General features: G+C 40.1%; 1 protein-coding gene across 1 annotated transcript; it reads left to right on the forward strand.

Moving 5' to 3' along the window:
* The first annotated feature begins 10,394 nt into the window (after window positions 1-10,394).
* LOC122488650 (olfactory receptor 7G2-like) lies at window positions 10,395-11,333 on the forward strand. The gene has a single exon (XM_043590249.1). The coding sequence runs from the start codon at window positions 10,395-10,397 to the stop codon at window positions 11,331-11,333; it is 939 nt and encodes a 312-aa protein (XP_043446184.1).
* The last annotated feature ends 2,320 nt before the right edge of the window (window positions 11,334-13,653 follow it).

Below are 13,653 nucleotides of genomic sequence, written 5' to 3' on the forward strand. Positions count from 1 at the left end.
TTGTCTCTTCTGTGTTTCCAAAAGGGAACTCGGGTTAAATCCCAGTAAGGCATATAGTTCTAGTTAATAGTATTGCTCTAAGGTCTGTTTCCTTGTTTGGGTAATTTACGAAGATTATGAAAGATTATGTCACCATCAAGGGGAGCTCTGGGAAATGTACACTGAAATGCTCTTGGTGCTGTTTTTGCAACTTTTATGTGAGTCGAAAAATAGTTCAAAATAAAAAGTGACAAAAAAGCATTAGCAGGATGGAAACTCTGTCTCTCATGAGATTAAAAAATCAAACAAAATTTTTGGTTTTATGGGAATTTACTATGGTTGACTGACTTGGTGTTTCTTATTGGCATTCAGAAAGGGGAAGTCGATTTGATCCTTCTTGCCCAGGGCTTTGATCTTATCTATCTATCTATCTATCTATCTATCTATCTATCTATCTATAGAGGGGGAGAGAGAGAGAGAGAGAGAGAGAGAGAGAGAGAAATGGATATAGATAGATACAGATATAGGTATAATTTTCTTTTCCTTAGAAGAAAATGGTATCCCATTAGACACACAATTATGAGTCAGATTTTACTGTGGAGAATTGTGTACAAATACACAGAAGGAGTTTGTTCTGTGCTGAGACAACACCTACTATGTGACTACAGGTGCACAAAGGCATGTGGAATGAGATGAGTAAGGGTGGGCACCCTCTGACGGTAAGCTCTGGAACATGATCAGTACGTGGGTGACTCTTGCCTATTTACAAGGGGGAACCCCGGTCCCTGAGAGCCCCAGTTGATAAGAATTCTACACCTCGAATAGGAGTTTACCTGAGTGTCAGCCTTGGGTAGACATTATGACCTCAGTGGAGTGCCATATTGAAATTGTCAGCTAGGCCTCAGTAATGATGTTTCTATTATTTAAATATGAATGTCATTCCTGAATGTATATCTCCCTAGTGAATTAAGGTAGAAAGAAGCAAAGATAGTGGTTTTGAATCAGGATGATTTTGTGCTCCAGCAGATATCTGGCAATGTTTTGGTTGTCACAATTGAGAACAGTGCTCCTGCCATCTGGCAAGTAGAAGCCAGGGATGCTACTTAGCATCTGTTAACACACAAGGACAGCCCAGTAGTGTATGTACATATAATGGATTATTACTACATCATAAAAATGAATGGGGTTCTGGCACATGATACAAAGTGGATGAACCCTGAAACTTGAAATCAACCAAAGAAAAACTTGGAAAGATAACATGCTTGGAGACTAAAGAACATCCTACTAAAGAATGAATGGGCTAACCAAGAAATTAAAGAGCAAATTTAAAAATATGTGGAGGCTAATGAAAATGATAACACCACAGCCCAAAACCCCTGGGGTGCAGCAAAGGTGGTCAAGAGAATAAAATAAAGAACCCAGAAATGGACCCACAAACGTATGGCCAACTAATCTTTGACAAAACAGGAAAGAATATCCAATGGAATAAAGACAGTCTCTTCAGCAAATGGTTCTGGGAAAACTGGACAGCGACATGCAGAAGAATGAACCTGGGCCACTTTCTTACACCATACACAAAAATAAACTCAAAATGGATGAAAGACCTAAATGTAAGACAGGAAGCCATCAAAATGCTCAAGGAGAAAGCAGGCAAAAACCTCTTTGACCTTGCCCGCAGCAACTTCTTATTCAACATGTCTCCAGAGGCAAGGGAAACAAAAGTAAAAATGAACTATGAGGACCTCATCAAAATAAAAACTTCTGCACAGTGAAGGAAACAATCAGCAAAACTAAAAGGCAACCGATGGAATGGGAGAAGATATTTGCAAATGACATATCAGATAAAGGGTTATTATCCAAAATCTATAGAGAACTTCTCAAACTCCACACCTAAAAAAATGAGTAATTCAGTGAAGAAATGGACAAAAGACATGAAGAGACACTTCTCCAAAGAAGACATCGAGATGGCCAACTGACACATGAAAAAATACTCAACATGACTCATCATCAGGGAAATAGAAATCAAAACCACAATGAGATGCCACCTCAAACCTGTCAGAATGGCTAAATTAACAACTCAGGAAACAACAGATGCTGGCGAGGATGCGGACAGAAAGGATTTCTTTTGCACTGGTGGTGGGAATGCAAACTGGTGCAACCACTCTGGAAAACAGTATGGGGTCTCCTCAAAAAATTAAAAATAGAACTACCCCACGACCCAGCCATTGCACTACTAGGTATTTATCCAAGGGATACAGGTATGTTGTTTCAAAGGGGCACATGCACCCCAATGTTTATAGCAGCACTATCAACAATAACCAAAGAATGGAAAGAGTCCAAATATCCATCGATGGATGAATGGATAAATAAGATGTGGTATACACACACACACACACACACACACACACACACACACACACACAATGAAGTAGTACTCAGCAATCAAAAAGAATGATATCTTGCCAGTTCCAACTATGTGGATGGAACTAGAGTGTATTATGCTAAGTGAAATTAGTCAGTTAGAGAAAGACAAATATCATATGACTTCACTCATATGAAGACTTTAAGATACAACACAGATAAACATAAGGGAAAGGAAGCAAAAATAATATAAAAACAGGGAGGGGGCAAAACATAAAAGACTCTTAAATATAGAGAAGAAACAGAGGGTTGCTGTAGGAGTTGTGGGAGGGGTGGATGGTCTAACTGGGTAAGGGGCATTAAGGAATCTGCTCCGGAAATCATGGTTGCACCATATGCTAACTAACTTGGATATAAATTAAACAATAAATAAGTTTAGGAAAAATAAAATGAAATGGGTTACAGGAAAAAAAAACAATAAAAAAGCTTGCTCCTTTCAAAAAAAAAAGAAAGAAAAAAGAAGAAAATACATTAGCCACAAGCATTTCTGACACTTGCAACGGCATGACTCACGACATAAACATCTGATCAACACGATGCTCTGGGAAGAACCTTCATCAGTTTTGGTCAACGGTGTTGACACAGAGGTGACTGAGGGCCATGAAGCTCTGTGGGTTGGTGATGTTGGCAACATTTGCAATGGATTCTGCTACAGATTGCAGGAAGGATTTGAAGGGCGGAAGTTAATTTGTCAAATCCTTCCTGTCAAATAGCATTAATCCAACAAAACTTGACCGAGCAATGTGTTTAAAATATTAATTTTGCATTAAGGGTACAGAATTCTGTACTTCTTTATTTTCTTTTAGACATGTTAAATTCACTAATTGAAGAAAAGTATGTAATTATTAACAAGAAGCACCATTTTCACCTATTAAATTAGGGCTAAAATCTCACTCATTCTACCTAGAGTATGAATGAAACAACATATTATTGTTTTGCCAGTGACCTTGAGATTTCTAATAACTCTATTATAAAAGAAAAAAAAGGATGGAATCTCACCATTTGCTATGACATGGTGGAGCTGGAAAGTATAATGTTAAGTGAGAAAAGTCAGTCAGAGAAAGACAAATACCATATGACTTCACCCATATGTGGAATTTAAGAAACAAAACAAATGAACAAAGGGACTAAAAAAGAGAGAGAGGCAAACCAAGAAACAGACTCTTAACTATAGAGAACAAACTGAGGGTTACCGGAGGGAGGTGGGGGTAGGGATGGGTTAAATAGGTGATGGGCATTAAAGAGGGCACTTGTGATGAGCTTTTTATTTTCTTTAAAAAAATTTTTTTAATGTTTATTTATTTCTGAGAGACAGAGAGATAGAGCACGAGCAGGTAAGGAGCAGAGAGAGAGGGGACACAGAATCCAAAGCAGGCTCCAGGCTCCGAGCGGTCAGCACAGAGCCTGACGTGGGGCTTGAACTTATGGACGACGAGATCATGACCCGAGCTGAAGTCGGATGCTCAACTGACTGAGCCACCCAGGCGTCCCTTGATGAGCTTTTTCTTAGGTGCACAGCTGGGATTCAAAACTTGAAGTCTTTTTTTCTTTTAACGTTTATTTATTTTTGAGAGAAAGAGACAGAGCATGAGGGGGAGAGGGATGGAGAGAGAGACACACACAGAATCCGAAGCAGGCTCCAGGCTCTGAGCTGTCAGCACAGAGCCTGACACGGGGCTCGAACCCACAAACCGTGAGATCATGACCTGAGCTGAAGTCAAATGCTCAACCAACTGAGCCACCCAGGCACCCCAAAACTTGAAGTCTTAAAGGACCCAACACCACCCGGACCCACCCCCTCCTCTGGAGTAGAGCATCTCCACGCTGTGTCTGAAGTCCTTTATTCCTGAAAAACAGTCCCATGCCTGCTCAGTGTGCGGAATCTATGGTGTAGCACGGCTAAAAGCAGCAAAGGTTATATTTTCTCTGGGTGTGCCTCTGTCCCCTGCTGATGAAAACCCTTTTGTTGGCACCTGCAGGGTCTTTTGTCCTTGGGGAGGCAATATACCCTCTTCCAAAAGCACTCCAGGAAGGGGAATGTTCTCTCTCAATGTGCCCCAGAGATCCCTACATTATGCACTCTGGGACCAGCTCTCTCCTCCCCAGGAGGGCGTGCCACAGCTCTCCTCACGATAAAGTTGAGCACTTCCAAAACAGTGTTTGAACTCGAAACACTATTTGCCAAAACAAAAAGCAAACAAACCCCTCAACACTCAGTACTTCTCTCTCCCCCCAATCCGTGGTCCAGAGAGGTTTTCCTCTGCTGCGACCCTGATGCCATACTCTCTTAACCCTTCTCTCTTTCTTTCCATTTTGTCTCTCCACGAAAAGGACTCTGTCCCCTTCCTAGCACTGCCATTTTTCTCTCCCCCAATTCACATCCACTCACCTTGCACCTGTTACACTGTCTCCCTCCAGCTGTGGAGATCCTTCTGCCAGTCTGCAGATCAATTTTCTGGGTGCCCCAAATGATCTGACTCAATACAGCTGTGTTTGAGACTAGGAAAGCCCAGGGTTCCCCTAGTTCTCTGCCATCTTAACTCGTCTCCTAAATAAAAACTTAAAATTTTTTTTTAATTTTTTAAAACATTTATTCATTTTTGAGAGAGACAGAGCATGAGCAGGGGACAGGCAGAGAGAGAGGGAGACACAGAATTGGAAGCAGGCTCCAGGCTCTGAGCTGTCAGCACAGAGCGCGACGCAGGGCTCAAACCCACAAACCGTGAGATCATGACCTGAGCCAAAGTCGACGCTTAACCGACTGAGACACCAGGTGCCCCAAAAAATGTTTATTTATTTTGAGAAAGAGAGAGAGAGAGAGAATATGAGTGGGGTGGGGGCAAAGAGAGAGGGAGAAAGAGAATCCCAAACAGGATCTGCACTGTCAGCACAGAACCCCATGCAGGGCTCAGTCTCACAAACTGTGAGGTCATTACCTGAGCCGAAGTCAAGAGTAGGACACTTAACCAACTGAACCATACAGGTGCCCCAATAAAAAATTTTAATGATTTATTTACTTATTCATTTAAATGTTTGTTTGTTTATTTATTTATTTATTTATTTAGAGAACTAAATTTGGGGAGGGGCAGAGAAAGAGGGGGACAGAGGATCTGAAGCAGGCTCTGTGCTGACAGCAGAGAGCCCGACATGGGGCTCGAACTCATGAACTGCTAGATCATGACCTGAGCTGAAGTCAGCTGCCTAACTGAGCCAACCAGGTGCCTCCAAAACTTTTTTTTAATTTTTTTTTAATGTTTATTTATTTTTGAGACAGAGAGAGACAGAGCATGAACAGGGGAGGGTCAGAGAAAGAGGGAGACACAGAATCCAAAACAGGCTCCAGGCTCTGAGCACAGGCTCTGAGCCTCAGCACAGAGCCCGACGCGAGGCTCGAACCCACAGACCGTGAGATCATGACCTGAGCCGAAGTCGGACGCTCAACCGACTGAGCCACCCAGGCGCTCGCCGCCGCCCCCCCCCCCACCCCGCAAAACTTTTTAAAAGAGTAGCAGAGTGAAAAAAAAATAAGTGTCATAGTTTCAACTCATGATCCATGAATGTGAAGGAAAATGTACACTGAAACCATAGTGATGAAATTGGAAATGGTGTTTATGAAATTCTCAGGTTTTGTCTATATTGATCATAGTCAGAATTGTTAGAGAATACAGGTCAAAATGTGCAGTATGAAATATACAGAATGAAAATGAATGCTCAGGAACATTCCATGACTCTTAGACAAAATCATCACTGCTCGTTTGCATTTTTACATGGCTTAGCTGTATTTATAAATATGTATTTTATACCCACATATAAAACTATGTTTTCACACTTAGAATCTGTCTTTCTGATGTCACTAATTACATAGAGATGCCTTTGCCTATTTCTAAAACCTGAAGACTGGAGTCCAATTAGAGAAGGACGTGTGTCTACACATGAATGTATGTGAAATGGGGGTGAACATTGAGCAGGCGGAGAGAACAGCATGGTGTGTACCTGGCCCCATGTGATCAGGGGTTAGACATCATGAATTACTTTCCTCTCCTGTGTTGGTCTTTAAGGATTTGCACAGCCTGGTGAGAATAATGATACTAAAAATATTTGTCTAATGAGGAGCTTTGGATATTGATTCCCCAGGGATATAGAGAGAGACTGTGGAGTCAGTCTGTGACAACATCATTCAACAGCCCTAGCCTAGTCAAGAAGAAGCACACCTGAGGCTCCATCCAGTAATGATCTTTCTTGACCACAAGCCCATTGCCTCGCTTGGTCTCTCTGCCTTTCCAGAAGACAGATCTTCTGGTCTTCATTATTCAGGTGATATGTGAGATATCCTTCCACACTGATGCCAGCCAGGTAACTTAAAGTCCCTTAGTTAGTGCTTCTGTAAGGAGGGCAGGTATTTTACTACAGATTCATCCAGGGGAAGCAATGAGGGGTGTGCATGCATGAAGTGATGGGAACGGAGTGTTGGTGTCCAATGGCACTCCAGCCTTCTTGCTGACAAGTTTTCATCTATGTTTGCAGCGATACTCACCCTGTTCTCAGTCTGCTGGTCTCCTAATCTCCCTAGAAAATGGCAGCATCCGTTATTCTCCTGAGCAGAAATCTGTCCCTTCTCAAACAAGATGACTGTTATGAAGCTTTCTGGAATTTACTTGAATTTTTGTGGTAGTCATGACGAAGGGTTTTGGTCAGCTTTTCCTTTTATTTGCATTCCTGGTTCTCGATACACCATTCCACAGAAGAGTCTTATTATCCCCGTAGCTTGCTTGAGGACGGTGGGGAGAAAGTGGAGACAGAGAGGTCTAGCTGGCTGCTTTCTTAATATACCTCTTTCACTTTATAAAATTACCAATTATTTTAAAGAAGAACAACAGAGATAGTACAATACATTTTAAAACACCCTCCAATGCACTCCAGAATCAACAAATGTTGACATTTTGCTATACAAAGTTCATGTCTTTTTAATGACATAATATGCTTACAGAAGCCATTTCTTTTGTATTCTCAGTTCTTGTTACTCCCGTCTCAGAGACAACATCATCTTGAATATGATGGACATGGCTTTATATTGTACATGTCTTCATAAACATATACAGGATAAAAGGCATTAACCATATTACCTATCAGTTAGGGAATGGAGAAATAAATCATAACATAACAATACAGTGGATTACTCTCTGGCAATTAAAATTAATAAAGTGAGGTTAAATGTTTTAATAATAAAGAAGATAAATTACATAAGAATGCCAAATGTAAATGACATGTACTATATGGTTTTGTTTATATAAACTTTCAAAATTGAAAATAATGTAGTTGTTTATGTTACCATATTAACAATTTACTAACAAATTATAGTAAAAAAATGCCAGGGAATAATGTATATGAAGTTCATGTAGTGACTCCCCTGGGGAAAGAAAAGAATCAAGATTGTTCAACTACATGATGTGGGGGCTTCACATATTTATAATAATGTAATATTTATTGCAATAAAAACACTTAGATTGAAGATGGTGATGTGTATGAATTTTATATTGTTGATTGGTGGGTACCATCCTTCATTTATCTCTGTGGGTCTTTTTTTCACTTGAATAATCCATAATAAAAACAAAAACCATTAAGTTTATGTTTATTATGGATTATTCCTTACGACAGTACAAAATAAATTAAATTTTTTCTAATGATGTATACTTTGTCACTTGAAAATGTTTCTCTTATAGGTTTTCATTATTTATACTAATTTGTATATCTAATACATTTTATCATGTTATTTTAATTGCTATATATTTCATCATATGTTCATCTGAAATAAATATTGATATGGTTGATGATTCCTTCATTCTTTTTCTACACGATAAGTGTTCCCAGCTCATAATCTTTTCCCTGAAATTTGCAGTTATGATGCTAGGGTTCTTCCTTTCTGTTGTCTTTCCTCAACTGGCCCCACCCCACTGCTTCCTTATGAGGACTGAAATATACAAGGTGCCGTTGTTCGTGGAAGGAAAAAACACACACGCACAATAGGAAATATTAGCATGAGGGTCCCATACACTGAGTACTGTGTCAGATGTGTCTCTATTCATTTCCATCACTGCAACTTCCCCATGAGGTTTTGTGATCGTTCCCATCATACAAATGAGGACACTAGACTTTTCATACAGGTGAACAATTCTCCCTACCCCCTATCAAGTACTGATCGGAATTAAATTCAGTGTTTAAGTCTAAGTAATGCACCAAATGATAAAGGTTGTCATGGCTACTTCCATCTTGACCACTGCTTTACAGAAGCAATTTTGTTAAGGATGCCCAATTATCTTGTAAGTACCATATAAGTCTGTCTGTCTTAGCTTATAATTCTCTGTCTTCCAAGGACCAATAATTGTTGCTATTTTCACCTATTTGTTTTTAATTTTTTAAGCTTTATTTATTTTTGAGAGAGAGAGAGAGCAGGAGTGGGGTAGGAGCAGAGAGAGAGAGGGAGACACAGAATCCGAAGCAAGCTCCAGGCTTTGAGCTGTCAGCACAGAGCCCAACGCGGGGCTCGAACCCACAAACTGCAAGATGACCTGAGCTGAAGTCGGATGCCTAACCAACTGAGCCACCCAGGTGCCCCTATTTTCACCCATTTTTTTAGAAGCCTATGCTTTTTCTCTCATTTAGCTGTTGTTTGTTTGTTTTTTTGTTTGTTTTTTAATGATATGCCTGCCCCCATCACCTAGGGAAAAAGTCTCCTTAGGATAAGGTAGAGAATGCACTGATATTTGCCCAGCTTCTCCTAGAATTAATTGCTAGTGCAGGTGAGTAGTGTTTTCATGGGGATTATCAGCTTCAAGTTTACAGGCAACATTTTCTTTTTTTTTTTAATTTTTTAAATGTTTATTTATTTTTGAGAGAGACAGAAAGACAGAGACAGAGTGTGAGCAGGAGTAGGGGCAGAAAGAGAGAGGGACACAGAATCTGAAGCAGGCTCCAGTCTCTGAGCTGTCAGCACAGAGCCCAACGCAGGGCTCAAACTCACGGACCGCGAGATCATGACCTGAGCTGAAGTCAGACGCTTAACCGACTGAGCCACCCAGACACCCATATAGGCAACATTTTCTAATCTTTGCTGAGGTACAGAGCAGATACTGGGATGGATGTCGTGCACCTACTATACCATACTTCATGAGTAGGGGTGGACATGTGCTGTAGACAAGGGAAAAGATTTGGGGCATTGTTCAAGATGACTACATTAAGATTTTAAAGGAAGTTTTATGAAATCTGGGTGTTGGTTTAGGAATGCTAATTCTGTATTATCCAGAGGCATTACCAATAATTGGTCTAGACAGTCAGCTGAGCTGTCAAACCACTTAACATCTTATCTTTTCCAGGCATTGTGTACTTCACCCCACCTAAGTTTTCCTATAGATAAATGGAGTGATGGTACGATGTAACTCATCTGTAATTTGACAAACCCTTCAGTTGATTCTGAGGCATTCCAAGGTTTGGACACCAAACTCCTAACAGAGATTGGATAACTTTATTCTCGTCTTTCTGTTTGTTTGAGATGAGGAATATTTCTGAAGGAAGTGCCATAGTTTATTCTTTGTTTCAGTCTTAGCACTAGGCACAATGTGTGAAAAAGAGTTGGTGATCAATAAAAATCAAAGCAAAACTTTGAGTGGAGCAAAGAAAAGTAAGAGATGATGATGAAGGGAGAGATTAGCAGATTTGAACGATTTGAATATTCTCTTGGGTTCACCATATACATAAAGATTTCTTTTTGTATAAGCATTGGCTCTCCAACTTCAGTGTATATCAAATTTATCTGGAGGGTTTGTTAAAACTTAGATTGCTGGTCCTTACTTCAGAGTTTATCAGCAGTGTATCTGGAGTGATACCAAGAATTTGCATTTCTAACTATTTCCCAGATGATGCTACTGTTGCTCATCCAGGGACTATTCACTTTATTTTATTTTTAACCCATCTTTTCCATTTCCATTAGATTCTTCAAAATGGAACTCAGAAATCACACAGGTGTTTCAGAATTTCTTCTCCTGGGATTGACAGACGATCCAGAACTGCAGCCCTTCCTATTCTGCCTGTTCTTGTCTATGTACCTGGTCACTATCCTGGGAAATCTGCTCATCATCCTGGCCATCAGCTCTGACTCACACCTCCACACACCCATGTACTTCTTCCTCTCCAACCTGTCCTTTACTGACATCTGTTTAAGCACAACCACGATCCCAAAGATGTTGGTGAACATCCAGGCACAGAATCAGAGCATCACGTATAGAGGCTGTCTCACCCAGGTTGGATTTGTCCTGGCTTTTGGTGGTTTTGAAAATTTTCTCCTTGCAGCAATGGCCTATGATCGCTATGTGGCCATTTGTCACCCCTTGAGGTACACTGTTATCATGAACCCCCAACTCTGTGTTCTGCTGATTCTACTCTCCCTGTTCTTTAGCGTCGTGGTTGCCTTGCTCCATAGTCTGATGGTGCTACGGTTATCCTTCTGCAAGGACTTGGAAATCCCTCACTTCTTCTGTGAACTTGCTCAGGTCATCAAACTCGCATGTTCTGATACCCTCATCAATAACATCCTGATATATTTTGTAGCTAGCCTATTTGGTGGTATTCCTCTCTCCGGAATCATTTTCTCTTATACTCAAATTGTTTCCTCCGTTTTGAGAGTGCCATCAGCAGGGGGAAAGCTCAAAGCTTTTTCCACCTGTGGGTCTCACTTGTCAGTTGTTTCTTTGTTCTATGGAACAGTTGTTGGAGTGTACATTAGTTCTGTAGTTACTGACTCTTCCAAGAAGACTGCAGTAGCTTCAGTGATGTATGTTGTGGTTCCTCAAATGATGAACCCCTTTATCTATAGCCTGCGGAACAGAGACATGAAGGGAGCCTTGAGAAAACTCATCAATGGGATGCCTTCTTTGCTGTGATTGTGCCATATGTTTTGGACTTGGGTTTCTAGAAGGAGGCAAAGGGATAGGAATCCTGGATGAGCCATAATTCTTGATTCTTCCATCACCGAATTCTTCTAAGCTAGCCAGGCAACAGATTGCTCAAGCTAATTTTAACTTGGGGTTGAAACATACTTTGCTTTTTTTGATTAGTCTTATGATGTTTGACACATGATTTCAATTCTCTAAATTCAGCTTCTTTGCTTGGGTTTTATGCAGAAGCAGAGCCTGAGGCAAGGGTTCTAGTTATAGTGGTTTTTTGGGTTTGGTTTCTTTTGTTTTGTTTTGTTTTTTTTGTTTTGTTTTGTTTTGGATCGCTGTCAGAAAGAATACTGAAGAAAGTATATAGGACAGGGAAACTATTGAAGCAAGACTGTGGTCATATCTAGAGACTAGCTTCCACCTGATTTCAGTGTAGGGCCATGGCAATTGCACTTAGGAGTTATACCTATAATACAGTAGGGGAATTGACCTTTTATACACCTATTTAGTAATTAATTTGTTGACTGTAAACTGTATGTTTGTGAGGAAATTCATCACCTACCATATTTCATTGTATTATCTATGAAAATTGTGTGATTACATTATCTCAGTGGTTTGAGATGATTGTGAGATATTCAAACTTTATCAGTGATGAAATCTTCAGTTGCAATAAGAAAAAGAATCCCTAACTCTAATATTACCAACAATATAGAGAGCTATCTTTCATTACAGGCACTTAGAGGCAGGGAATGTACAGGAACAGGGTAGTAGAGATTCATTCAGTCCTCCATGGGTTCTATTGACCTAGGATTGGTTCTCCTCAGGGTCATGAGGTAGTGGCACCAGATGGAGATGTCATATTTGGGCATTATTCTCAGAGAAAGAACTCTGACTGTCCTTTCTTGAGTCAGATGATTATAGAATTTTCCACAGAGTCAACTAGAACCACAACTGCAACAGGTTGTATGGTGGTCCTCAAAAGAATTTGTCCATGTCTTAGTCCTCTAACGTATTAACATTTTGTGATAAAAGAGTGAATTGTACTTATTTGGAGTCTTTGTATATTAGCTTATTCCCCTATTTTCTGGGTAGCCCTAAATAGAATCACATGTGTCCTTATAAGATAAACAGAAATGGAAATGACCCAGAAAAAAAAGAGGAGGCAATGCAACCATGGTGACAGAAATTGGATTTATGCAGCCAGTATTTAATTTCCAGTATTTGGTCATTTTCTCCCAGCTTTACTGAGATATAATTATATATAACATTGTGTAAAATTAAGGTATACAATGTGCAGATTTTATACCATTGCATGGGTAAAACCTCCATCCTGGCACTTAATTACCATTTCTCTAGTTGTGAGAATATTTAAGATTCTACTCTCTTATCAATATTTAAGTATATAATACACTGCTATTAGCTATAATTATCATGATCTATACTAGATCCCCAGAATCTGTTAATTTTATAACTGAAATTTTATATCCTTTGACCAACGTCTATTTTCCCCACTTTCCAGCCCCTGGTGGCTCTGTTTCTGTGAGTTTAACTCTTTTAGATTTTCCACATATAACATCATACAGTATTTGTCTTTCTCTGTTTGACTCATTTTATTCAGCATAATGTCCTCAAGGTTCATCCAAGTTGTCACAAAAGACAGGATTTCCTACTTTTTCATGGCTGAATAATATTTTGCTATATATATATACTATGTTTTCTTTACCCATTCATCTGCTGACACTTAGGTTGTTTTCATAACTTGGCCATTGTGAATAATGCTGCAGTGAACATGCTAGAGCAGATATCACTACAAGATCCTGATTTTCATTCCTTTGGATCTATACCAAGGAGTGGAATTGCTGGATCATATGGTAGCTTTATTTTTAACTTTTTGAGGAAACTCCATGCTGTTTTCCATTGTAGCTGTAGCAATTTGCATCCCACCAACAGTGTACAAGGGTTCCCTTTTCTCCACACCTTTGCCAACATGTCATCTCTTCTCTTTTTTTTTAAGAAATTACTTATTTTAAGTTCACCCATTTCTGGGCGCCTGGGTGGCGCAGTCGGTTAAGCGTCCGACTTCAGCCAGGTCGCGATCTCGCGGTCCGTGAGTTCGAGCCCCGCGTCGGGCTCTGGGCTGATGGCTCAGAGCCTGGAGCCTGTTTCAGATTCTGTGTCTCCCTCTCTCTGCCCCTCCCCCGTTCATGCTCTGTCTCTCTCTGTCCCAAAAATAAACGTTGAAAAAAAAATTAAAAAAAAAAGTTCACCCATTTATTTTGAGAGAGACAGAGAGACAGAGAGACAGAGAGAGAGCGCA

Source organism: Prionailurus bengalensis, chromosome A2 (assembly GCF_016509475.1).
Source record: "Prionailurus bengalensis isolate Pbe53 chromosome A2, Fcat_Pben_1.1_paternal_pri, whole genome shotgun sequence".
Taxonomy (NCBI): Eukaryota; Metazoa; Chordata; class Mammalia; order Carnivora; family Felidae; genus Prionailurus; species Prionailurus bengalensis.